The sequence below is a fragment of the Crassostrea angulata genome, chromosome 4, assembly GCF_025612915.1.
Source record: "Crassostrea angulata isolate pt1a10 chromosome 4, ASM2561291v2, whole genome shotgun sequence".
Taxonomy (NCBI): domain Eukaryota; kingdom Metazoa; phylum Mollusca; class Bivalvia; order Ostreida; family Ostreidae; genus Magallana; species Magallana angulata.
In genome coordinates, this window is record NC_069114.1 from 42,508,326 (window position 1) to 42,535,779 (window position 27,454).

General features: G+C 33.8%; 3 protein-coding genes across 5 annotated transcripts in view; 2 read left to right on the top strand and 1 right to left on the bottom strand.

Annotated features, from left to right (window-relative positions):
* Window positions 1–2,832, top strand: part of LOC128180464 (ragulator complex protein LAMTOR4 homolog) — an 8,033-nt gene extending 5,201 nt beyond the window's left edge. The window contains exons 3-4 of the mRNA XM_052848588.1: window positions 1,075–1,192; window positions 2,028–2,832. Coding sequence (XP_052704548.1) covers window positions 1,075–1,192; window positions 2,028–2,125 — 216 coding nt within the window. The 3' untranslated portion in view covers window positions 2,126–2,832. The remainder of the gene's footprint in view (window positions 1–1,074; window positions 1,193–2,027) is intronic.
* Window positions 2,829–12,254, bottom strand: LOC128180449 (purine nucleoside phosphorylase-like). Of its 3 annotated transcripts, none has more exons than XM_052848576.1 (6): window positions 12,155–12,254; window positions 9,879–10,048; window positions 7,538–7,641; window positions 6,873–7,048; window positions 6,458–6,648; window positions 2,829–5,792 (listed from the first exon to the last, which is right to left on the bottom strand). In XM_052848576.1, exons 1-6 carry the CDS (start codon window positions 12,163–12,165, stop codon window positions 5,587–5,589), a joined length of 858 nt encoding a protein of 285 aa, XP_052704536.1. In that variant the 5' UTR covers window positions 12,166–12,254; the 3' UTR covers window positions 2,829–5,586. The 3 variants fall into 3 exon arrangements, with proteins under 3 accessions (XP_052704536.1, XP_052704534.1, XP_052704535.1); XM_052848574.1 differs by lacking the exon at window positions 12,155–12,254 and adding an exon at window positions 11,888–12,108; XM_052848575.1 differs by lacking the exon at window positions 12,155–12,254 and adding an exon at window positions 11,355–11,404.
* A 6,356-nt stretch (window positions 12,255–18,610) lies between these two features.
* Window positions 18,611–24,793, top strand: LOC128180445 (aspartate aminotransferase, cytoplasmic-like). Its single transcript, XM_052848569.1, has 9 exons — window positions 18,611–18,777; window positions 19,791–19,972; window positions 20,313–20,421; window positions 20,570–20,682; window positions 21,157–21,261; window positions 21,565–21,715; window positions 21,991–22,156; window positions 22,525–22,667; window positions 23,076–24,793. Exons 1-9 carry the CDS (start codon window positions 18,666–18,668, stop codon window positions 23,216–23,218), a joined length of 1,224 nt encoding a protein of 407 aa, XP_052704529.1. The 5' UTR covers window positions 18,611–18,665; the 3' UTR covers window positions 23,219–24,793.
* The last annotated feature ends 2,661 nt before the right edge of the window (window positions 24,794–27,454 follow it).

A 27,454-nucleotide genomic window follows, 5' to 3' on the forward strand; every position in this document is an offset into this window, starting at 1 on the left:
CTTCGGACTTTATTGGATTTGATCATGCCCCGACCGAAATTATCACCTCATAATACTCAAAGAATAATTCCTTATTCTTAAATGAAATGAAAATTTTAAAAGAACTATATATATTAGTTTATATTTTATAAGTATTAATGTTTTAATATATATATAATGAGAATTGCATTTTTAATATCGAGCAAAGAAATGATCAGTGTGATTATTTGTATACACTGCATAGTGATGCAATGAGCAAAAGGAGGTAAATGGTGTTAATTAATGGTCTAAGAAATAATTTTGATCGATAGTGCTATTTGTTGGAAACATCCTTCGGACACTGTGATCAGCTTATATTTTATAGGCGTAAAAATTGTAAACTGATTCCCATATATAAGTCAATAGGCCCAAAATATTGTTTATCTTATTACACCCCCACAATATATAGGAATCACTTTGTCTTTCTGTCCCTCTAAGCAAAATTTGTGTCTGGTCCGTATCTTTTATGGAGAAACATTGGAAGTTCTTACTTCACACAAACATTGCTTATGACCTGATGATGTGTCAGGAATTTGACCCAAGGTAATTTGGCAAAGTCAAGATCACTGGCAGGAAAAGTTCCAAATTTGTGTCCAGTCCATAAGTTTTTTTATGGAGAAACATTGGAATTTTTAACTTTACTCTAACATAGCTTATGACTTGAGGATGTGATCTTCACCTATAGGGTCAGTTGTGCAAGTTCAAGGTCATTGTTTAAAATATGCTCAATTCCTGTCTGGGTCCTATCTTGTAATGGAAAATGATAAGAAGCTAAGATTTAACACAAAGGTTGCTTGTGACCTGTAAATATGTGTCTGACTTGAGCTGTGGTAATTTGTGCTAGTTCAATGTCACTATTAGAAAAAGAAGCATCCCTTATTTTTTAATAGAGAAATACTTCAGTTTTGATATTTTCTTAGCAGGTGTATCATTTATGAGCTTGCTCACAGTAACTCTAGTTCTATTACCTGCCACCCGGAAACTCACATTTTATAACAAATTGTTGTTATATTTTATACACTACAATGAAACAAAAAAGCTCTTTTTTATTTTCAGTCGGGAGGTGATTTACAAAATGCGGAGGCATTGGCTGACAGATTGACCAAACTTGTTTATACAGCAAGTAGGATACCTGTGTCACCAGACAGGAGAGAAACATTTCACAAAATCTCAGGTTAGTGTTAAGATTTTGGCTGGCATGTTGGTAGGTAGACTAAGGGTTGTCCAATCAATGTCTTTTGGACCCTTTCCTTTTTGGTACATGAATAACCAATAACATATGATGACCTTATTGATTTTGAACCAACAAGATCAAAGGTCAAATGACTCTGGACATTGATTTGTAGACTTATGTCCAATCAATATATCAATGAGTTATTTTTATCAAATAAACACATCATTCTATACTTAATTTTGGATATATATAATCACCTATCAAGGAGACAGACATTACACTTGGTACATACTGGTAGATACAACCTGAAGAGCAAACAACTTTTGTTGATTTTGAGGTCATAGGGTCAAAGGTGAAGATTCAGTCTACTTGGAGATTGACTGGTAGACTATGCGTTGTCAAATCAGTTCTTTAGAGCAATTTGCTAGATAGACATCAAACTTATTACAGAGGCACTCCTTAAGAAGTAGATATCACCCATTTATCATCTTTTAACTACCAGTAGAAACATTTAGTTGACAGACATCAAACATGGTCCCCTGGTAACCTTAAGAATTGAGGACAACTATTATTTTTGAGGAGACAGGCAAACTACACCCATCTTGACATGGACATCTGTCTGTGTAATATCTTCAGAATCCTTTGCTTGTTGGATCAGTGCCATGTAAAAATGTTAATACATGTCAATTTTGCCACATTAAAAATTAAAGATTTTTTTTCTTCATTTTATTGAATTGACAAATTATCATCAAATTTATAGGCATTGAATGTTAATTGTTTGCTTAATATTGGTCTCATGCATGATATATCATAAAGTTTTAATTTTGAATTTCAGTGATATGGGAACAGTTTATGTATGTTATCACAGTGTCAAACCATAGGATATATGTCTGCAAGAGACCATATAATCCTCAAGACCCAGCTGTGGCTTAAAGACACAGAAAGACTCGTGTGCATTAAATAAACTAATGATTTACATAATCAGAGGAATGAATAGAGCATTGTCTCTGTCTCGACTGGTTTGTGGTAACCATACAGGGATCTTTTGTATACTTCTGTTGTGTTCAGATGTGAACACATACTTGTGCTGGGACACAAGGTACACAGACAATTCCAGCAAACCAACCGTTAATTATATATATTTCATTTACCGTAATACTTTTTAAAATGTTTTTCGAAGTTTATTGAGTTAAGTCTAACTTTTACCTTTTTAATCTCTACCACAGTTCTTTAATTGATTCGTTTCCAAATTAAAAAAAAACGGGTATGTAAATTATTAGGGATAGTATGTTATCCCAAGGTTTATGAGTTTTGCCAATCTACTCACTGGTAATCTAGCTGCTAAATTGTCAAAATTTCCATCAGTGTACATGTTCCTATTTAGTTGTTACATATGACTATTGTTTTGTTTCATGCAGTTTATTAGGTTTATCTAAAACTAGTATATTTATTCATTGGCCAATTATTACATATAATCAATTGTTCAACATTTTTCAATCAACTATTCTAATCATATTATCCATTGCATGATCATTGAATGAAGAAGACAGAGTTTTTCCTCCTGGAAAATTTCTGGTTCTTGATCAGTTGATAGTTATAATTACTGATGAAAGAATATGAAATAAAACAACTCCAATTTATGTACCATTGTGTCTTTTTTATTGATGGATAACAATAGAATTCTGAACAATCCAAAGTTAACGGTCATTACACTCTTTGCATCTCCATAATGCTAAGGCTTTCATATTAATGTGCAAGTGTGAGGAACATTACAATAAGCCTTAACATTGTGAAGCTGTACTGTTGGATATGAAATGTTGTACATAACTCGTAACGTCTGTGTAAATATTAATTAAATATCTGCAAGTTTATATAGATTAAATGGATAAAATTTAGGAAGAAACATACAAAACCTTAAATATTGTACCAGTATATGCCAATAATATTTTGCTTGTTCAGAGATTAAACCTGAGATATTAACTGAGGAAGTGAAACAAATAATAAGAAAATGCCACGGTGCTCTCTTAATATAGAACGCTTGAGATTCAGAGAATCTATAGATATAGAAACACTTGATATGACAAGATATTGAAGTTTCCTGAGAGAGAGAAAGTTTTGTAAGCATTCCATTGCTACACAAGTCAAAAATGAGATGCATTCTCTGTTATGTAATTAACCAAATAAATCTCATACATAGAGTACTGGCTGTCCCCTTATCTTCAAATATTGCACTGAATACAAAAAGTATGACTACATAATTTTTAAAAAAAAAAAAAGAGGGAAACAAAAAAATTTGCATTTTTCATGATGCAGATGAATTTGACATCATTCAATATTCCTTTGGAAGTTTGTAAGCATATATCAGGAACATGTTTAGTAGGATCATTGAAAATTTGTAGATCTACACAAATTTGGGACCTAATGAATTCATCCCATTATAACAAGAATTGAAAAAAATCTACATTATGCATACCAGCATTACAAGTGCACATACAGTACATTTTTTTTAATAGAAAATTTGCAAGCAAGCACAAAATCCATCATTTTCAAATTGATACAATATTCAACCCTGCTAACAGGAGAAAGGAATTTACTGTTCTATTTTTTTTTTTACTTACAATGCATCACTCTGCTAACACAAAAAGTTTTTGATACATGCATACACAAAAACAAATTAATGACTATGTATGGTAGTCGCATAAATATCTGAAGATGTCCAAAACCACCTGGACTTTATAATACCATAAGTAACAATAAAAAAAACATTGATTCTATATATAAAAAGAAACAGATTCAAATAACTTATTATCATTAACTGGTGGAAAACATGAAATTGATAATTTTATATCAAAATTTCATCAACCTTTCTATCAATAACAATGCAATAATTAATAATTGTTAGATTAATATCACAGTGTAAAATGATCTGTAATTTCGGCACTGCCATACAATAGCAACAGGACTTTGATTAAAGTGATTTTATATTAATTTCTGGGCAAAATAATGCAAATAAAAACACCATTACTAAAAAATAATTATATTGACAGAAATTTTAGCAAATGATGATTGACTAACTAAGCTTGTTGTCAAGTACCTTGTCTGAATTAAGATATGGCACTATATAAGGAAAGAAAAGAAGAAATTTGGTCTGGATTAAATATGATTGATAGATGACCACTAAGCAATTGTTTTTGTAATGACTAATAAATAAAGGTGTATGGTCTGATAAAATGCATTATTGCCTGACCTCCTTAAAAAATAAATTTGATATCTTTAATATTGATAAAAACCTTTTACATAACTATGAACGTTTTTTAAAAATTATAAAAGGTCCATCATAGTAAACAGTATTTAACTCTGCAAAGTCATAATAATATCAAATGAGATGAAAATAATTAAAGAGTTTCTCATTTATTTAATGAATAGGGTATTCAGTTCAACCCAGTATTGTTCTGCCTGAGGAAAATATATTACAATTGTATGAAAGAAAACCGAACTCTTTTCCTTAATTAAATCAATAGAAGATATATTCTCAAATATTGGTAATGAACATTTTGTTTTTGGTTAAATAAACCAAATTTTTGGAAGGGAATTCTTTAGTACCATTTTTTCTTGCTTTTTCTTGCTATGAACTTGCAGATTGACATTTGACATCACAGAACAATCATTCACAGTTTATCTCATAAGACTTTGAATTGGATCATACAGCTTTAAGATTTTAACAAAAATCATACAAAAAAGAGAAAGGTAAATAAACAGAATCCTCTCCTATAAAAATATTGAAATTCTGCATATGCAGGAGATGGTAGGTAAATATTCTTAATTATACTGAAACTTATGCATTTTAAAGTAAAGGGCAAAAGATATGGGCAAAATGGTTTCAACAATTCAGAACCCATATGCAGTAATGTGTCTTAAAAACTTGCATGTGCATACCCCTTTACCAATTATTTTTGCTTGGAATCAATGTGCTGGTAAAAAAGAAATGAAAACTGCAAAAAATTATCATAGGAATGAGTGTATAAATGCCAATACTTGTTCTTATCTTAAATCATGATATGGTCATGTGAGAAGAAAATTGCAAAATGAAAGACATGGGATTAAATATTTTAATGGAAATGGATGTTAAATAAATAAAAGTACTAGGTCAACATGAATAAACTATAAGCACATGCAATATAACAAAAAAAATAACAAAAAATTGTAATTAAAACTAATATTCTACATATAAAATAAAAAAAAAAGCAAGTACATGTATATGTTTTCCCTGGTCTTTTGAAAAATCTCTCTCGGGAAGACAGGAATTAGGTGGTAAAATACAAGCTAAAAAATAAAATTACAAAACCCAAAAATCCAGCAAATGGCTCACTAACTCCTAAAAACCATGTCCTTCATTATTCTATAGTTGTGTCCTTCAGAAGACGCATGATGATAGCCTTCAGATCCTCAGCTCTTTTCTGACCAATGGCAAGAACTTCTTCGTGGGTGGTGTGGTTGGCAGTGTCATAGCTCAGGCAGCACATGTCAGTGATCAGAGAGAGGCCAAACACCCGCATCCCCATGTGTCGGGCCACAATGGCCTCAGCAACGGTGCTCATACCTAAGACAAAAGGATAGGAATTCTGTCCCTTTATTTGTATTATTTGGTATTTGCCAAATCAGATACTTGTCTATATATTATTTGTGTGACTGTGATAATATGTGCCCATGAGTTTTATTTGGATTCTTAAGATTAAATAGTGTAAACCTTAAAATCGGCATTGTGTTTATAGATAAAAACTAACAAGTGCCACAAAAAGATCTCAAAATGACCCTAATAATGTGTTAACTCTGTGTTTAACTCAGTGTTAAAGTTATCCACATGGTTAAGTGAATTCCAAAAGTTATTAGGGTTTTATCTGTTAAGGATGTTTAATCCATCCTCAGGCCCTCAACTTCACAAGGTCTTAATAAATTATGTATAAATATAGATGTTCAAGATTCCATGATGATAAATTGTAATACTTTTGACTGGCATTCAGGGCAACAGTTGATCTTTCTTACTGGTTTAAAACAGTTACCCATGTTTAAAGTTTGCACTTCAGTCCAAGAATTCAACTTTTGTCTGTTACCCTTGTCAACAACAGTTTTATTCTATGGTAGCTTTGCAGTGACAATTTTAGTCAATCCCACTAGACTTCACTTCAATTTTGCAAACACAATTGAATTATTGATATTTTTTCACCAGTTTACATATCATGTGCATCTCAAGTTATAGGTTCTCACCGACTGCATCACCCCCAAAGGCTTTCAATAACCTTGACTCGGCCACCGTTTCAAACGTCGGTCCCCCGATCATGACATAGGTTCCTTCTCTCATTAGCTGACTCAGACCCAGGTCTTGGAAAACCTTTTTGCAGGTAGCTCGAAGCTCAGGATCATAAGTATCAACTGTGGCAAGAAAACGAGGTCCAAATCTGCAGAGATAAGATCAGTTCCTACAGAAATAGGAGAGTCGTAACTGTTGTCATTATATCAGACAGAGATTGGATGGGACCATGATGGAAGAAAATTCATGAAAATTCATGAATTTGTAATATATGATCGATAAGACTGAGTAATATCATGTAAGCTGCAGAAACATTATAATTTGGGCTCTAAATGTAATGGTGCCTACAAAACAAAATCAATGAACGGCTACCTCTCATCATTGGCTCCGCGAAGAACACACTCGCCAGTTAAGCCAGGAAGATCTATGTGATCCCGAATAATCATCATGTCGCCAACATTAAAGTCTGGGTTGATGCCACCGGCTGCGTTTGTCAGGAATATAGTATTTACCCCAAGAGCCTTCATTACTCGGATTGGAATTGTGGTCTGTGTTCAAAATCAATTCTTTGTTTAATGTTAATATACCAGTAGGTTTCCAATATTAATACATGTATTTCAATAATCAATAAAGCAGAAATAGCAAATATTCAGAGATACAAATAAGATTATGTATTATTAATCTCCTTAAATATTTATATGTTAAGCATTATTTAATATAGTATTAATCTACAGTTAAAGCAATGGTTAATTCTAAAGAGCATGGAAAATAAAATATTTGGCACATAAAGAATTGATTCTTTGAAATATCCCATGAAATGTTCATCAAGAGTTAATAGAGACATAAATCTACCAAACAATTAATGACACTCTTATTCCTAATGTGTTGGAAGTGACATGTCAATCCTTTTAGTCTATAATGACAATACATTTAGTTCCCCATGGAATAGATTTGATCAGAGTGGAACAAGGAAATTACTAGTTCTCAGGAACATAATACATTTATCAATCTGAGTCTTCAATCATGCAGTGCTTCACCTTCCACATAGGATAGCCTTCATAGCAGTGTAACCTTCCCCTCATTAGCACCACGGTTTTACCCTCCAGTATACCAAACACCAGCTTTCCCATATGTCCTGGAACTAGAAGAACAGAAGTCATATATTGCTATGTATAACACAAACTTTTTGGAAACTCCAACTTACTTTGTTATACTAACTAATTTATGGTAAAGTTATTTGCAAGCAAAGTGATTTTCTGTACATGTACTTGCTCCTTCACTCATAATCACTATTCAAAGAAAAACAAGAGGCCCATGGGCCACATCGCTCACCTGAACAGCAGTTCCTTGTAACATTACATTTCGTAGCATAATTATGCTTTTTCTATTTTAAACATTGAACCCCTTTCTGGGGACCCAGTTATGGTCCGAGGTTTATGGTTGGCTTGAACAACATAAATAGTAACATAGGAATGAAAATGTGAAGCACTGCGGTGGGACCGCACGTACACAACCTGAAAAACTGAACATAGCAGAGTTCCACTTCAAGAGGAATAACTCTCAGACTGTACAGAACACAAGAAAGATAACTCTTGGTTCCACTACATTAGAGTTTACACAATTTGAGGATCCTTGCATAGTAATCTCACAAACTGTAGCATTATAGTTCTCGAGAAAAACTTTTTAAAAACATTTTCAATATATCTTTCTATGTTAAACTTTGAATCCCTCTTGGGGCCACAGTATTAGTCCAGTGCTAAAGTTTTAATTATTTGGAATCTACATTATTTAAGGATGCTTGCCTAGTTATCTCACAAGCTGAAGCATTATAGTTCCCTAGAAAAAGATTTTTCAACATTTTCCCTCTATATTTCTATGCTAAACTTTGAACACCTCTTGGGGCCCCAGTATTAGATTGAGATCACGGCTTTTATAATTTCGAATCTACACTATTTGAGGGTGCTGACGTAGTTATCTGACAAATTGATGCATTGTAGTTCTCGAAAAGAAGATTTTTAAACATTTTCCATATATACCGGTACTTCTACATTTAACTTTATACCCATCTTGGGTCTCTAGTATTAGTCCAGGGGTCACTATTTTAAAACTGTCGAACCTTCATTATCCGAGGTTGTATGCATGATAGTAATCTCACAAATTGAAGCACTGTAGTTCTCGAGAAGAAGATTTTTTTACGTTACCTTTATATTTCTTTAATAAATTTTGACCCCATCTTGGGGCCCCAGTATTGGTCCGGGGGTCACGATTTTACCAATTAGGAATCTACATAAGCGAAGGATGCATGCATAGAAATTCCACAAACTAAAACATTGTAGTTCTTGAGAAGAAAATTTTTAAACTTTTCCTTTATGTTTTTTAAAATGTTTAAATTTTGAACCCCTCTTGGTGCCCATCAATTGTCCGGGAGTTACAAATTTTTGAATCTACATTATTTAATGATGTACATGTATGCATAGTAATATCCCAAACAGTTGCACTATAGTTCTTGAGAAGAAGATTTTAAAACATTTTCCTACATATGTTAAAATCTAAACCCCTACTGGGGCCCCACTTTTTGCTCGGGGGTCACGATTTTTACAATCTTCACTATGTATACAACCTTTTGTGTATGTATTGGCATTTTTGGTGAAGTGGTTCTTGAGAAGAAAATTTTTAAACATTTTTCATATGTAGTTCTATGTTAAACTTTGAACCCCGCCTGGGGCCCCAGTCTTGGTCCGAGGGTCATGATTTCTACAATTTAGAATCTTCATTATACATACAAGCTTTTGTGTAAATATTGGCATTTCTGGTGCAGTGGTTCTTGAGAAGAAGATTTTTTAAACATTTTCCTAAGGTATTTCTATGTTAAACTTTGAACCCCGCCTGGGGCCCCAGTCTTGGTCCGAGGGGCACAATTTTTACAATTTAAAATCTTCACTATATATACAAGCTTTTGTGTAAATATTGGCATTTCTGGTGCCGTGGTTCTTGAGAAGAAGATTTTTAAAGACATGCACCCTAAACTTACTGTTTCTCAATTATCTCCCTTTTGAAAAGGGCTGTGCCCTTTATTTTAACAATTTATAACCCCCTTTCCATAAGGATGCTTTGTACCAAATTTAGTTAAATTTAGCCCAGTGGTTTTTGAGAAGAAGTTGAAAATGTGAAAAGTTTACAGACGGACTGACAGACGGACGGACGGACGACGGACAACGGGTGATCAGAAAAGCTCACTTGAACCTTCGGTTCAGGTGAGCTAAAAAAATGGAGAAGACAAACAATCCAGATGAATGAACAACCTTGGCCATATACTGACACATGTAATCAGATAATGAACTGTAGTCGGTATTTAACCTTGAATTAACCTTAATCTACCTGTACTGACTGGGAAGGTCGGTATTTCGCTGTATGGAAGAATCTCAGCATCCTGAACATCGTCCGCTAGACCGCCTAAACCTGACCCACACACGATGCCGATCTTGGGACGGTGTTTCACACGACCCAAAATGTTCTGAGCTATGGAGCTGACCTCTTCAAAACTTGGTCTGTAAACCAAACAGGTGAAAAATCATTGGAAAAATATAGTAGATACCCGATACGTGCCTACTTAAGACTTCTTGAAATCTTGTAATTGTCTTTTCTCATTTCCTAAGTAGACGGATAATGCAGTGACCTTGGATGAAACATACTAGGAAATCATCATTGTTTGTGGGAGACCAATGTTCATGGCTTTCACGGGTTACCCTTGCCCATGAATTTACATCTCAACCAACTTGTTTACAAGCATTTGTAGAATATTCATTGAAATTTTTCAGATTACACTAGTTTTTTTTTGTCTTAAATGACCGATACATTTAAAACCGTGTAGTCATGTATAAAGGAGAAAATCAATGTGTTTATTCAAACAGAAAAAATAATAACATTATTTAATGTCCAAAAATGACAATAACTATATAAGATAAGTAATAAAGTAATACTGTAATAAACTTTTGAATAGTCCCAAACTGTTAAGCAGTAATTGCTTTTTACTGTTTACATAGTCTGTCTATCACAATCACATGTTGGACTTGTATATAGCAAGATAAAATGCTCCTTTAACTTGGTCATACGACTATAATTTATCAGCCTTTGCAGCCGTATATGTAAAAGCTGAATGTTGTTTGCTTTTAATTTGTCCAATAATGATTCAATTCTAAGCACTGCAAAGATGTCAGATATGGCTAATGCGTTCTGCTTTATGCAATCCAGAGGACTATTTTCCCAGATTTCATGCTTGTTACCAACGAAATTATGTCCCCACAAACCAAAATCTTCAAACCTTGAATTCAGATTCATTTATTACCATACAGACTTCACAAAACAGTGTGAACACTTCTCCTTTTCTCAATCGCTATAGGTAAAACCAGAATGTATCCCCAAAACATTGATGGTAATCAAAAGTGCATGTTTGTGTTAAAGTAATAAGATATGATGCTGACAGGACAAAAGAAAGGGGATTACTATCAAATGCATCAAAATGTTATAATTTTGTTAATGGGTATACATTTTCCATTAAAATTTCATTGCATGTACATGGTATGATCGAATGGCAATTAAAAAAAGTCATTAAAGAACTTTGGATTTCTCACGTTTTCACTGCTTTATCAGACTTTTATGAACCGACTTATAGTTTATACCAAGGTAAAACTAATGAAACACTGGGATTCACATTCTTGAAAATAAAAAAAATAGGTACGGTAATAATTTGTTTTAGTAATCCATCAGACTGGAGGGGAATGTTCTTTGTTGAATGAACAGTTCACAGGAGGTTCTGCATTCAATGGGTTGAATAATCATGAGGCCTCTACTTACTTATCTATATCATTGAAACTGCAATGAGCAAACATATCAGAACAATTATCATAAAGAATGATGTATCAGGAACAAGGGTGTGTATCATTCCCAGCAAACCTTTAAATATTATTCAGATTTTAACTTTATCTCGCTATGAATTACATGACTGCCAAACTCTGGTTTGAAAATTTACCACCTCTCAACATACACATTTTAGAAAAAAGTTTATTGGATAAAATATAAAGGCTATTTAAGAAGATATGGAACTGATGCATGACCTACCATAAATAGATTGGCTATGATTTTTATCGAAAATGATTACAAAGTAATAACATAAACTTTTAAAATGATTTACAAATCATAATATTTATCGAACCACTTAGATATATAACAAGGGTCTATTTATGACTTAATATGATTTTTAGCCAATACAAAAGACCTTCATTGAAGCCTTCCCAACAATGCACAATACACAGTATTGAAGTCTTTCCAACAATACACAATATACAAGCACCCCCCCCCCCCCCCTGTACAATATAATTTCTACATACCCAACAGAATTTTCCTGCTCTCCTTTAGATGTAAATTTATCGAATAAACTCTGCAGCATTGACTTCTTGCTAGACAAAAATTTAGCCACGCTAAAGGATGTATCCGACATCTTTTCAGCCTCCATACTCACTAATAAGGTCAAATTATGAATGAGTGCAACTGGTCAGCTGATCACTACATCTTTATTCTAATTAATTCACGATCGAAGATCGTTTGCTTTGAATATGGCTGCGCAGAGAATTCTTACTTTTATAGTAAATACATACCCATCACCCATGATTGTAGAATATATTGATTTGTCAGAACTTGTAGAAATTCTACCTGTGTCTGAAAAAGGAAACCAATTCGATGTAAACTAAAACGAATATCGAACCCGATCAAATTAAGATTCGTCACACCTGTAGGCACTTGCCGTTAAAACATGGATGCTGTGTATGAATAATAACTGATAAACATAAAGTATTTGAAATTATCTACAGATGATATGAATTGTTTTTATGTCAAGTGTTTGTGATCGCTGGTTTGGAAATAGAATCAAGATCCTCTATGTATATATATAAACTTGCTAAACTAAACACAAGTTACGTTATAATTTATTCATTTAAAATATAAAATATATAAATACATGTACATTTTTCAAAGCGTTATTCATTTAATGTAAGAAACCTAACAAAACCGGAGTTATCTTTTTGTTTGGAATGATGTCAGGCCCAGTCACTCCCTGTGAACTCTATATTGACCGTCCTTATCCTAAACCTTTTTTGTAAAGACCAACTAGGTATCGGGCATTTATCTAATATTTCAGTACAATGTGTTTGAATCGGGAAAAAAACTAGAGCAGAGCTCGTGGCAAAGCCACGAGTAGGTCTTCCGTTGTTGCTGCGAGATGAACATTTATGTGATTTGGTGTCAAACGATTATAATGACTAATGACTAAAATTTCACTTCTGCTTTTGTTATAAAAACGTGCTGTGATTGAAAGCCTGTATAAAGACAGGAAGAAAATATTTTAGGAAAACTATTTGTCCAACACAGTTTGTGTAATTGTTTTGAAAACTCTTTAAGGCCCTATCACACAAAGTTGCATTCCCAGGGCGTGTTCACGGCGTTGTAAAATTCATGGAATCGCCGTAGGATCGCAAGAGAGGCGTTCTTACAGAGCTCCCAACTACGTTTCCACAGAGTTCTACTTGGCGATTGACTGCCCTCTCGCTGGGTATCCGCCGAGCGCTCATGACGTGCTAGGAGTTTTTACCGCGCATCCAAAGCGTGCTCTGCGCGCTGACTGCGTGCACATGCGCTGTTGGAGACTTTACGGCGCTGTCATGGCAACCTTACTCCACTTCTACGGCGTGTTTATCGGAACGCAGAGCCACGGCGCGTACTTTGTGCATGTTCAAAGTGCGCGCCGTCGCATGGCGTTCTAAAATGTTCTAGGCTAGGATACCCCACCGCGGCGAACGAAGATGCCGTTGAGTTGTTACGGCGCTGTAGAAGACTCTAGTTCATTTACCATGGCGTTTTACATTATTCAATTACGCAGCGGGATCGCTGTGAGGACGCAGCTCCAGTGTGACAGGGGTTTAAACAATGAGAAGTTTAATGGCGAGTTAAATTTTTTAGGGTAGCATGGATTGTTATATATTACATGTACTCATGATTCATGTAAGGAAATGTACGTTAAAACGTGCATAAAAAAACACGTAACTTCTGTAAATAAATTTGTCTTATTTTTTTAAGACTATGTGCAAGTTTGAATTTGTTTCGTGCTGTCAAAATTTGGTAAATAGCCAAAATTGATGGCATCTCTGAAAATTTATTCAGGGCTGATATTATTTGATAATACGAGTAGACTTGAACATTTAAAATGATAATCAGCTATCAAATATCATCGGGAGAATTTATGCATAAGTGAGCGTCTGAATTTTACTCCTGATATACAGACACCGCTATGTAACGTAAAATTTAATAACATTATTTACAGAAATGAATATTACTTCTCTCTACGATGCAATAATATTCAAAATCCCTATTTTTAAGTCAGTTTTTTCTCCTTTATCGGATCAACAGTTATTCTCTCGGAGAAAGTTTACGTATGTATTTTTTTTTTTAAAAAAAGGGAGAAACTTCAATAAAAATAAGCGAAAAATAATGGTGTTACGGTTTTTATTTTCAGTTAATTGAATTAAATGTGACAAAGGCGCATATTCGGTCGGATTTTTGGTAACATGTACATGAAGTAAATTTGATGCAAGTTCTATGTTTTTTGTGGGGTTTATTTTGTTTTATTTTGTCTGCTTTATCATAAAGATATATCAAAAAACTACGTACATGTCACAAGCAATATTTGCCTTCTCTATTTATCTTGTATTTTAATAGATATGGTAATCATTGTTGACCTATAATTAGTATTCCACTGGCTGTAGCTAACCTTGTAAGTAAATTAAGTTCCATGACATCCTCATACCACACAATAAAATTTTTTTTTAAATCAATTTTCATATAATTAGCAATAAAGAAAATCCCCAAGAACACATGTCCATCTCACTGAAGTGTAATTTTGAGAAGTGCATATATTTTTTGGAGGCAGATATGTCGCTATATTATAGTCTGTAAGTCAAGTAAACTAATATGTCCTAACTTGCAATACTTTGATGATTTCTATGGCGACCACCTGCATAGCATAATGTAGTCGTATTTCATAACATCTTATCCCAAGAAAAAAATTACATTTGACTTAAAACTTTATAATTATAATATATATTATTCTGTTCATAACTATATATAATAGAAGTTTAGCGTGTTCGACATGTTAATTTATTATAGCCACGTTCTCAGATTACGATCTCGCACCTTTAATGTGAAAATGAAAGTCTTGTTGTTTGATAATTGACCACTTTGAAGAAAGCACCCTTCGAACTGTTGATTAATTACATAACAGTTGATGATCTGCAGCCATAAATAAGCTGGGGCTATATATGTTCTGAGCTGTTTGCGCCGTTCAAAGTGACACAAGATTTTCGGTAGCACGTGGCGATTGAATTTACGCAATAAAGAAAGTTGAAATTTACAAAGACTGACCGAATAAAAAAACGGGTGGGAAAGAGAAACACGCTCAGGAGAAAATGTTACACATAAATAGAAGTCACTATCAAATGATTTTCGACAGATCTGGAATTTAAAAAAAAAAGAGCACTTGGCAGCGGAGCGGTGGGAGGGCAACACAGAAATAAGTTAGTTTTCACAATGAAACTAACGACCATGTAGAAACACTACAGAAGTTATTAATATGTGACCGATAGAATCTAAACAAAACTTGTTTCAAAACTCATATGAATATTCTTTAAAATAATCACCAAATGCCTTAATTCAGGGCATTCTTTTATCGTGTCAGCACCTACCGCAAACACGGCGCTTTGATCATAATTTGATTTGATTTTTTAAATTACCTTGTACACTGTCGTATAAATCAATGCTAAATCAACTGTACGAGTAAAATAAATGTATTTGTTCATCTGAAACCAATATAATAGTTTAAAACATAATACAATTAGTTGCGTTCGTACAATATACCAAACATGCACGCGTGATAAGGTACATGTAGAGGTCACTTGCTCGGGATCTCCTCGGCCATGTGCGAGGGATGATCGATATCATTATTTAAAGGTTTTAATATTTGTGTTGTTGTTTTTTTGTTGCTGATTGAAAACATTATTTGTACAGTTTTTAAAACATTTAAGACTTACAAACCAACCATTCAAATATGTCTCACGAGTATTTCCGATTTGGAGTAAAATCGCTTTTATTAATTTTCAGACTTTTTAATTTACTCTCCAATGTTTAATTTAACTAAATACAAAATGAACAAACTTTTAAAACATAAAATTAAAACAGTGTACATTGTATTAACGGCAATATAAACTCAAACACGTTCATATTCATGTAAGTGTGCGGGTGCGAATCTTGTGTATTATATAACCGTTTACCGCTAGGTAGTGCAGCCGTGGATGATTTCCTCGGCCGCGGGGGAAGGATAGATTACATAAAGGTTTAACGCATACACACACACAGCTCAGAACCTAGGAAGATTTGAAAAGTTTGCAATTTAATGACTAAATTCTATCAAATAGAAATTCTTTTTTTTTTACTTAAAACCCACAGTTGATGTATATGTCTGATATTGCATTAGATTGAGAATGGCATTGCTTTTATTAATTAACTGATTTCTTAATTGACACCCTATCGTTTAATCCAGTTGAAGAATAAACCTTTATGTGTAATCAAAACTGAAATAATTCTTCAGTTCGCAGCTAAATTAACTCATATATGAGAGACGCAACTCTCGTGTATTAGATAACCGCTGACCGCTAGGTAGTCCAGCCGCGACCATGGCGACCGATTTTCTCGGCCGTGGGCGAGGGATAGCTTACGTAATAATACACATCTCTGATTCAAGGTGGATTTTAAATGCATGCAGTATGATAACTAAAATGTAATGCATAGATTTTTTTTTCAATAAGTATTTTGTGTTTTACTAGAAAAGAAAAAGAATATTTTGTTTTTCGATTCTCGTCTTTAAGGATTGTGCACTATAAGAACTAAACAACAATGACTTTAACTTCTATAAAAAAAAAAGCATGTGTTCTAATTTTTTTCTCATGAATTAAAGCCTCCTGTATAAACCATCATACTTTCTGTGGTAACTTTTTGCAAGTTTTACGCGCAAAGACTTTCGTTAACTTGCCAAATGAAAGCAGGTACATGTTAACATGTAAAGCTTTTTACACTCATACTACACAAATCACTTACAAAATAACATTGTAACGACCTTTATGAGATCCCAACAAACAACTTTTCCAGCGACAGCAATATCGAAATCCTAACCGTTTTTGAGTTATTGAGCAAAATCTTTTGAGGGCTACTGGCCCTTAATTTAAGGGGCCAGCCCTTTTTTATTGGTGTCAAATGAAAGCCCTTAACATTATGCACAACTTTTGTTCTATATGTATTTAGGAAATATTTCAAACTATAAAGTTACGAAGCTAAAACATGAGAAAAATTTTGCTATTTTTAAAACATAGATTTCGATTGATTAATTCGAGTGGAATAATTGGAAGAAACTAAAATCCAAAAATCAGAGGACAATATTCAAAGTGTCAATAATAAAGATTTTTAACTATAAATTATTTGCTACGGACCATTTCGGAGCCTTTGTCTGGAAACTAACGCCCCTAAAATTTTAGAAAAAGGGGAATAACTCAAAACCGGAAGTTGCGTTTTTAATTTTTTTTTGTGCTCTAGAAACCTAATTTAATTTTCAATACACCGTGAAAATATGAATGAAATCAGATGACAAACAAAAAAGTTATTGAGGATTTAAAAACGTCTAGAAGAAGAAAAATAATAATGAAGAAGAACCATCAGAATCAGTACAAGGTCTTCCGTTGGAAACGGAAGACCTTAATAACCTGAATAGTAGCAAACTAAAACTATCATTAAATTTTTCAATGCACCGCGGTAACACCCCCTCTCCTCCTAGAAAATTACAAGACTGGCGAATATGGAACTTTTTTTTTTTTGGGGGGGGGGGGGGGGTGTTGTTGTTTTTTAATTGATTGACAAGATTTTGGATTTGGATAAGTCTGCCCCCCCCCCCATCAACATTGAAATTGCTTCCGACACTTAACGATGTTGACTTATTTGTCAAATCTTTATCAGTGTTTATGCTGTCTTTGTTGATCACTGCTAATTATTTTGCAAAGAAAGAAAAATTATGTTTGCTGCGAGAAAAAGTAAAGTGGGGGGGGGGGGGGAGGGGTGCCCCTCCCTAATGCTATGTGCGTGATGGTAACTTTGCAAAAAGCTAAGCCACCCCAGACCCTCCCCCCCCCCCCCCCTTGCCCCCTACACACACACACCCCAGTTATCAAACATAGTTTTGTTGTTTGGCATCATTTGAAGGTATTAATTACAGATAGTACTAATTATCATGAATTATTAAACATAGAGATTTGATCAAGCCTTGTGATCCATGCGCGGATCAAAAAAATTGTCCATCGGGGGGGGGGGGGTTCAAAGGTTTATGGTTTTTAATTTTAATTAGGGAATTTATCAAGTTTGGAGTTTTCCAGGGAGGTCTGGACCCCTCTCCCTTCCCCCACTCAAGATCCGCGCATGATGTTGGGCATTTACTTTGCCTTTTCAAACACATTTGACAACCAAATGATGTACGGCAGTTCGCTAGCCTACAGAAGGGCTAGTGCATAGGGGCACATACTCGTTGCGATATAACTTTTTTGTCTTTTTGTTGTACATGGCTTATCAACATTATATTTTAATTTTGTATGTCTTTAGATATTTAATCAAATACAATAAGGTGCGTTATGAACAATTTAGATACAATACATTAAAATTAAATTTTGACAAATTCAGGAAACTTAAAAAAACCCATCAAATCAAATAAGACAAATTAACTATTATATTTTAGTTATTTTGTTACCATTTTTTTTATTTGTCTGTCAACTCAATGTACATGTAGTTGTATTCTATTTCAAATGATTCTATCATGTTAGAATGGTCTCAAAATCTGTCGATTTTAATCCTGTTGAATTCATCTTTAATACTTGAAATTGGAAGGCGTGTGCAATAATAGATCTATGGGGTTAACTATCCTGATCTTAATCGTCTGTGGATGAAATTCACTAGGAACCTACAACCACCTTGACAACATTTGACCTTGGCATTGGTAAATCGCACAGTGAAACACTTGGAAGAACCATGGCTTCAGTATTTGGAGGGATCGAGATTGCCCCACCGATCGAGGTATTTAATTTGACAGCTCAGTACAACGAGGACAACCATCCACAAAAAGTTAACCTCGGAGTCGGAGGTAAAGTGAAAGTGAAGGGGATGGTGGGGGTGGGGTGAATTTAAAACACCGGCAATGACAGGCAAGGTTGAGAGGGAGTAGAAGCATGGTCATCATATGATGGCAATGTCAGTTGATTATAACCAGTTATAATTAACCATATTAGAGGTTTCTGAAATATTGAACGGTTTTTGACGGACTTTGCATCATGAGATTGAAAAATCTTCCGAAAATGTAACGAACAGCTGATTAGGCTAATCATTAGAAAAATTAATGGTATGAACGTAAGAATCTGAAGAATAGTCTGTCTCCTGACCTTCTCCTTGATAGGTTGGGGGTTACAACCTGTGTCTATCGCGCTTCATCAAAATGTATAACGACAGTAACACATTCAAAGTTTAACTCCTCTAATAAGAAATACATGCACGTATCATGCACATTATTAAAAACTATACACATTGAATTCTTTACATTTATAATGTAACAGACTGAAAACCCTAGGATTGAAATACTGGTACAGTAAATGAGTTATAAGAAAGAAAACTACTGGTGAATATGAATCACACTCTGTCTGCATGTGTTTGGTAGAGATGGTACGATTATATATGAAGTAGAACAAGAAGTAACCAGTGTTTCAAGTGTTCAGTTTATCATCAGAGGAAGCAGTGCTTACTTGCTTGACAAAAAAATGTTTTCACATATCCTGATCCTATTAGCCTTTTTTAGGGATAAAGTAGAAAGAATAATCTTACCGTGACCAGGCTACGCTCAGGTCACAAAGAGTTAAAGCGGGTCCGTAGGATATCTGTCATTTTAACGATAGAACATTCTATCTAGGGATAAAGATGATATGCCAATGTTATTGGTATATCAACATTAAAAATAGTGAGATGTTGAAGTTAATATGTATTATTTTTTTTATCATGTGACTTCCAATAAAAAATTGATAAACAAAATAGGTGATGGTGAACCTACTATATAAACACTGTGGAGTGTAAATGTATATTAATTTATAATATTTCATTTCATTATAGCCTATAGAACAGATGAGGGGAAACCATGGGTGTTGCCAGTCGTGCGTACAGTGGAAGCACAGATGGCGACTGATGTCACACTGAATCACGAATACCTACCAGTGGCCGGCATGCCAGATTTTAGACTGGCTGCTCTCAGACTCTTGTTGGGAGAAGATTCTCCTGCCATTGTGGAAAACAGGGTTAGTATACTTTAATTTACATTCACAATTATATGATTAAATTTCAGTTGATCATTTATTGATCAGGGTATGATACATTTAAGTTCAATCTCAAAAGTGGTAGATTTTCAAATCAAATTAATCTCTTTTAATTGTCTCACTGTGATGTGGATATATGAGGCAGGCCTTTTCTTATTTTTGTTAACTATTTTTTTAAGCAAATCTATGACAAGAAACAAAATATAAATTGATCTTCTTTGTTTATTAAACACTAATTTAAAAGCCTATCATCACTTGTGTACCAGGATAATATGATAGATATTATTTATAATTATTATAAATAATATTCTTTATTATTCAGGTGGAGGGTGTTCAGGCCATTGGGGGGACAGGGGCAATCAGACTGTGTGCAGACTTCTGTAAGAAGATGTTGGGATACGACAGCATGTACACATCAAGTCCAACATGGGGTAATTAAATGTTCTGATAGAGAATCCTATTTGGCTCATTTTGCTTTTTCTGTTACTTTCATTGTGTTCGGCCTATTGTTCGTTCAGTTAATTATATTTCTTTTAGACAAGCAGAAGTACCGGTAATACATTTCTTTGAATTTTTTAGGCAACCACTTGGGTATCTTCAAGAGTTGTGGATATTCTAATGTCAAACAATACAGATACTGGGATGCACAGAATCGCACCATTGACTTCAATGGAATGATGGAAGACTTAAATGTATGTAGTGTTATACATGTAAAGTTTGGGACAAAATTATTTTATATCATATTTCTTAAATTGGTGAATTGAATGTAATTTCTCCTCTTGATTCTTTTGGTATTATTGGTATATAACTTAATAATTTAATGTAAGTTAAGTAATTTTTATTGAAAGTTGCAAAGGTTTAATCCATAAAATTTGTTATTGCTAAATTAGTTTTGGTAATTAAGAACCAAATGTTTACCAGGATATCAAATTTTCAAGCTAAATGTTACAAGATTTATCAGGGATAGGAGTTAAAGTTGAAATAGAAATGTGACTGTGTATGTGGTCAATCTTTGACCCCTTCTGGCCAACATTCTGCCAGCAAAAGATTTTGATATAAGTATACCAATAGTTGAACTTGTCTATCAGTTGTTAGATATATACTAGTATACTGGTAGTTCATTTTTTTTTCTGGTTAATCAAATATGAAATTTGCTTATTTTCCAGGCAGCACCAGAAAAGACTGTAGTCATTTTACATGGATGTTGTCACAACCCAACTGGAGTGAACCCAACAGAAGAACAGTTAAAAGAAATTGGAGACTTAGTAGAGGTACTAGTTACTGATTGGATCAATCTATTTATCATTTAGAAAGTTAGAGATAGTATCTGAAAGTAGCTTTAAAAAATAACAGCAATTATATTAGAAATCTGATGAAAACATAATGCAAAATACAGAGTAATATAAAGTTTCATGAAGATAAATTCAAGTCCTCTCTGTCTTGATTTCACTTGATTATCTCCTTTACTAAAAAAAATCACTAGCCAGCAAAAGGTTTGATTGAAATTGATTAATTCTTCATTGACTGCATGTAGAAATTATTTAAAAGTTGATGGCATTTGTATTCTTTGACAGAGGAAGAAGTTCATGTTGTTGGTAGATGAGGCCTATCAGGGCTTCGCTTCTGGTAACTTGGAGCAGGATGGAAACACTGTTCGATATTTCGTCAAAAGGGGATTTGAATTTTTTGTCTCACAGTCGTTTTCTAAAAACTTTGGTTTATACAGTAAGTATCATTGCGACATTTTTACTGGAAAATAGATTTTTATAGATAAACATTAATAAAAGCTGCATGTTAATAGAGCAGAAGAAAATATCTTTATGGTCTAGTCAGTCATTTCGATAACCAATATGATTTTTTTAATAACTTGCATACTGGTAGTACCTGGGTATTCAAATTTTGTAATAATTTTATTTGCAATTCATCTGTATTTATTACTTTGATGAATTTCAGAATTTCAAGCAAAATTTTCGGTACTTAATCATCTTAACTATTTACAGATGAAAGAACAGGTAACTTAGCCATAATCTGTGCCAATAAGGACGCCAAGCTGCGAGTAAAATCCCAGATGGAGATGGTTGTCAGGACGACCTGGTCCAATTCTCCGAACCACGGAGCCAGAATTGTAGCCTCAGTACTCAACAACCCAGCATATTATGCAGAATGGTAAATACATTTACTGATAATCATATATAATATACATGTATATTTAAACTACGGTCTGCACATCTGCCATCATAAAAAATATAAACAGGAGGCATCAAGTGCTTTTTGTTTTCATAGTGTCCAAAGAGAATTGATAATCAAGTTTTGTGAAAGAGAGTGTTATAAGGTCTAAACTTTAAAAAAAATTTTAATCTTGTTAACCATACATTTAACTTGCATTGAAAAATATTAGTTTACAATGTTTTATCCACAGTTTTATTTTCCGTGTAGGGTTATTTGCTTGTTCTCATTCATAACTTCTTTTTTGCAAAGTAAAAGTTAAAGAATAATTCAAATATGTGAGTATAATTTGGGGTTATTTTTTGCAGGAAAGAGCATGTGAAGACGATGTCAGATAGAATTAAGATGATGAGGGAGATGTTGTTCCAGAAACTAAAGTCACTTGGTACCCCCGGGAAATGGGATCACATCATTGAACAGAAGGGAATGTTCAGCTTCACAGGACTGAATCGTAAGTCAGACAACATCACTGTATACCTAAAAACATTGACATTTGTGTAGCTATGTATGCTTTATTTTCGAATCTTTTATAATTATATAAAAACTACTACCAGTAATGTAGTTTGTAAAGGAAATCATTGAAAAATGATCATAATAATTGTTCTTACCAACATGTCTGTATTTTGTTACACATTGATGCTATGGAGTCATAATGAAGATTTTGTTAATTGCCACAAATTTTAAGTCTCGTGCTTACAGACCCATACTTGAATGATAATTTTTTTTAATGAGCATGTTCCTGCATGTATAGATAATTGATCAGAACTGGACTTCACAAATTGAATTGATCTACTTTATGAATGATGATCGGTTTCAGATATTTATGTACATGTATTACATTACTTTTGTGTATTTGTAGCTGCTCAAGTAGACATTCTGATGAAGAAATACCACATCTACCTTCTGAAAAATGGCCGTATCAACATGTGTGCTCTGACAACATCCAATATGGAGTATGTGGCCAATGCTATTCACGCAGCTGTCACTGAGTGCAAGCTGTAGAAGAACATCTTAGTAGCATAAAGGACACTGAGGGACTAACTTGTCTGCATGCCTAAATTATTGTTCGGATCAAAGAGTGTCAGAAGTTGTAAAACCATGAAATGAAACACATTTTCAATCCTTGATATTATCTATGTTCTGTGATTAATGATAATCAGGAATTCTCCAAATTTATGCTTGGTAAAGGATATGCCACAAAAGATTAACTTATATAGTGTATCTTTAGGTTTTGTTCTACGTACTGGCAAACAATTCAGCAATCATTTCCTCCCCCATGTATATGCAGTGCCGAAATAAAGCCTTGGATATTAGTAAATTGTTATGTCTCATTGTACATCAACTTAATCGTGGTAGATTTATTGACTGGTGTGTTTATTGATGTTCTGTGTTATAAATATGCAGATTTTATCTTGAATATTTAAAATATCATGAATTCTGCTGATTTTAGATTTTTATAATATCAAATATATTATGGAAAAAATTGTATTAATTGAATTGTGGTTTTTGATTGATACATAGGTACTTCAGTGAATATTCTAATACTTTGATGTTCAATCAAATTACACTCCTTTATGCATGTACTGGTGCATGTATTATGAAATTACAATTCAAGACCAATTAAAGGTCTGTCAGCTAGTGTTGATTTTGAAACCCATATCTATAACCACTTCGAATATAAAGATATGTAATTTTGATTCTATTGAATCTATGATGTGCCATTCAATTAATGGTAAGGTCTTTGATCCAAATAGAGTACAAGCTAGAAAGTTCTTTTCATTCAATATACTGTAAACGTATTACATTTGGCTGTGTATTCTATTGAGCGTTTTTGGCGGAAAACGGCATCTGCTAAATCAAGTACATCACCAAATGTAAAACATATAAGTAGATAAATAGGTACATTCAGAAATGTACTAAATCAAATCCACGCTAACTTGTTGAAAAACCATATTCCGCCAAATATCGAGTACGCTAAATATAGTACATTTACAGTCAAAGGGTGCTTATTTATGGGGAATAAGACAATGAACATTACAATTGTTGTGATGTTTTGAGTTGTGAAAGTAAATTTTCATCAGATTATTTTTTTGTTGATATATGTTTACTTGTATGCATATCTTCCAAATTCAATGTCTGGGCTGTAACTTTTTGTTTACAAACCAAATTATTTACCTAGCTCTATCGACTTATCTATTTAATTTTTCTCTCAGAAGTGCTATGTATTGTTAGATTTTAATTTTTGTTTATATGTATTAATTGGTTGATCAGATATAAAGAAGCTTTTGAAATGGAAAGTTGATTTTGTTGTGTCAGTTTTAAATTTTGATTGAGTGATTATACATTTGCAATGATATTGATGTGAAAGCTTAAACTGATTTTAACCGGTTCAGAATGTCCTTGTGTTATACCAATGTCTGTAGTAATACAAACAGCCATTCTACAAATTTTCGTATTTGGATGTTGCATTTTTTAGCTGCATTTTGTTCATTCATGATTAAGGTATGAACAGCAGTGTAGATGAAGCTGAATCTATCAAATTACTGGAAGAATTATTCAATAAAGGTAAAAGCCATTGCATGGTTTTGAGTTCAATGTGTAGGAAGTCTAAAGCAAAAAAACAAACACCAAAAAAAAAAAAAAAAGATTAACAAATAAATACCCAACCAAAACCAGTATTACTATTACATATGAAAATTAATACAATGCGTACATTTGCTGACTTTGCAAACCGTAGTTGTATATATTATGGAGTCTCGGGTTTAGCAAATTAACGGACAGTTCAACCTTATATGTTTAGATATGAAATGAAAAGCTATAAACTATTATTTAGTAAAGGAAAATTTTATACATTTTAGCTTTCAATTTTGAGTATTTTCCATTATCTTCATACAGAGCTCTTCTACTGAAGGAGATCAATACAGCCTTTAATGGCCACACCATCCAGCCTTCTTAAACTGCATAGTATGACATTCATGATTAAAGCAGCAATTGACTACTGTACGGTAATCAGACTGTTCACTTGCTCCTTTTAAAAGGGGTGCATCATCCAGTAGATTATTGTTTGGCTAATTTTCAGATGATCTTAAGGTAGTCCTATACTCGGCACTAAATGGGCTCAATCATTAAAAGCTTAGCTTTAAATGATAAATATACATTCTAGCAATACATATACAAAAGAAAATATGTATGTTCACATGCTAGTTTGTTTGTTATCACCTCTCAGACGGGTGTACCCCCTTGCGAAAATTATTAACAATTATGAAATTTGCCAGACGTCCGTTTTTCCTTAAAATAATTACCAATTTTGGAAAAATTAGAACTGAACATACAAAATAGAGAATAAATATTTATTTAAGCCATATCTCATCAATAATTTTGCGCAAATTTTTGTAAGTAAGTACGCTTTATGGACCTGATGTATCAAAATAGAATACAAAAAATGCAATGCTAGTATCGGGTTTGGTAATTTTTTTTACTATTTTATGGACTCAAACTTAAATTCATGGTGTTTATTCTATAGATTGACATCTTAGAAAAAAGATTTGGTAAAATAAATTATGTGTTGACGGATTATTTTTCATGCTATAAGCTCTAAAACCAAGTAGACCCTGACGAAAAAATCCGTAAAAATCACACTTTGCTACAGTTTTCTGCCTAGATCTTTCAACAATGTTTGATATCATTTAAACATTAATTAATTGACTATTGATTAAATTCGAAATAGCTTCTGTCTCTAAATTTAAACCGGTTTTAGTAAAAGAAAAAGAAAAATTGGGGGGGGGGGGATCAAAACAAAGAAAATATAAGCATACCTGAGATCCTGGTTAATCAGAAACTTCGTTTTTCATTTTACTTTAACAGAATCGAGTTTCTCAACATTAGTCATTTCTATCTCCCATAGAATACATATATTACCGTTCTAATTGCTTATTATTGCCATTGTTTACAACAGCGATGTAGAGCAAAATCAATACCGGGTATCTAAAATGCTTTGTAAAAGTCGAACCAATATTGTAAAATCTGTATTATGACGTAGTGCGATACTCGGACTACTTTAATGTCAAACAAGACTAGGTATTGTAACGGGATGGGAGAAATAATGACGGACCAGACCGGGACTCGAACCCGGACCCCCTGAATCTCTAGCCAGGTGCTCTACCAATTGAGTTGTCTGGTGAAAGACTGTATTGGGTTTTGAACTCAAGACCCCCTCCCCCCCCCCATTCCAAATCTTTAGTTAGGTGCTCTAACAACTGAGCTTTCTGGCACCAGCAATTGAACCAACCAGATGTACTGCATCCTTCCACCTAAATGATTTTCACTTTAAAAGGTCAGCATCCAAGGTGTACACATTTGGCAAGAGTTTATCTGTTAATTCCAGTGGTTGGTCAAAGCATCAAATGTAATGGGATGGGAGAAATCTGCTGGACCAGACTGGGATTCCAACCCAGGCCATCTGAATTTCTAAGTTCAAGTACTCTTCTAACTGATACATGACCTATTTGTATCTGGTGCATGCAAACAGTCTGGTCTGAGGAGTTGAGCCCTTGCATGACAAATGACATTTCTTGACTTACTCATTTTAGCTCACTGAGACAAAGTCGGGGGAAGCTTATGCTATACCCTCCTCGTCGGCGTCGGCGTCTGGACCTGGTTAAATTTTTTGTTGCAGGTCTTGTATCTAAGATATTGCTTATCCTATTTTCACCAAACTTGCATGGATGATGGATCTGGACCTACTTATGGACTTGAAAGATTTGGATGCTGAATCTAGGCCATGAATTTCAGAAGTTCAGGTTTTGGGAGCAGGTTAAAGTTTTTGGCACAGGTGCCCTTTGATAGCAATTTCTAAGTTACTGATGGTCCTTACTTTACCAAACTTACATGGATGGTCCGTTTTCGGATACTGATGCACCAAACAGGCTTGAATGCTGAATCTGAGGTTTTGGATCCTGGAGGAGGTTAAGGTTTTTAGAGCTGATTAAAGTTTTTGGAGCAGGTACCCTCTGATGATCATATCTTAGTTATTACTGGTCCCAACTTCACCAAACTTGCATGGCTGGTGGGTCTTATGATACTGATGCACCTGACAGGCTTGAATAGGGAATCTGAGCCATTATGATAGGTTTTGGATGCTGAAGGAGATTAAGGTTTTTAGCTCACCTGAGCTGAAAGCTCAAGTGAGCTTTTCTGATCACATTTTGTCTGTCCGTCCGTAAACTTTTCACATTTTCA

Coding starts and splice junctions, on each gene's coding strand:
- LOC128180449 (XM_052848574.1), bottom strand. CDS start 12,012: ATGGAGGCTGAAAAGATGTCGGATACATCCTTTAGCGTGGCTAAATTT. Junction 7,642..9,878: donor GACCTTCCCAGTCAGTACAG/GTAGATTAAGGT, acceptor CTGTTCTTCTAG/TTCCAGGACATATGGGAAAG. Junction 7,049..7,537: donor AAGGCTATCCTATGTGGAAG/GTGAAGCACTGC, acceptor TTTTGAACACAG/ACCACAATTCCAATCCGAGT.
- LOC128180445 (XM_052848569.1), top strand. CDS start 18,666: ATGGCTTCAGTATTTGGAGGGATCGAGATTGCCCCACCGATCGAGGTA. Junction 20,683..21,156: donor GAATGATGGAAGACTTAAAT/GTATGTAGTGTT, acceptor CTTATTTTCCAG/GCAGCACCAGAAAAGACTGT. Junction 22,668..23,075: donor CAGCTTCACAGGACTGAATC/GTAAGTCAGACA, acceptor GTGTATTTGTAG/CTGCTCAAGTAGACATTCTG.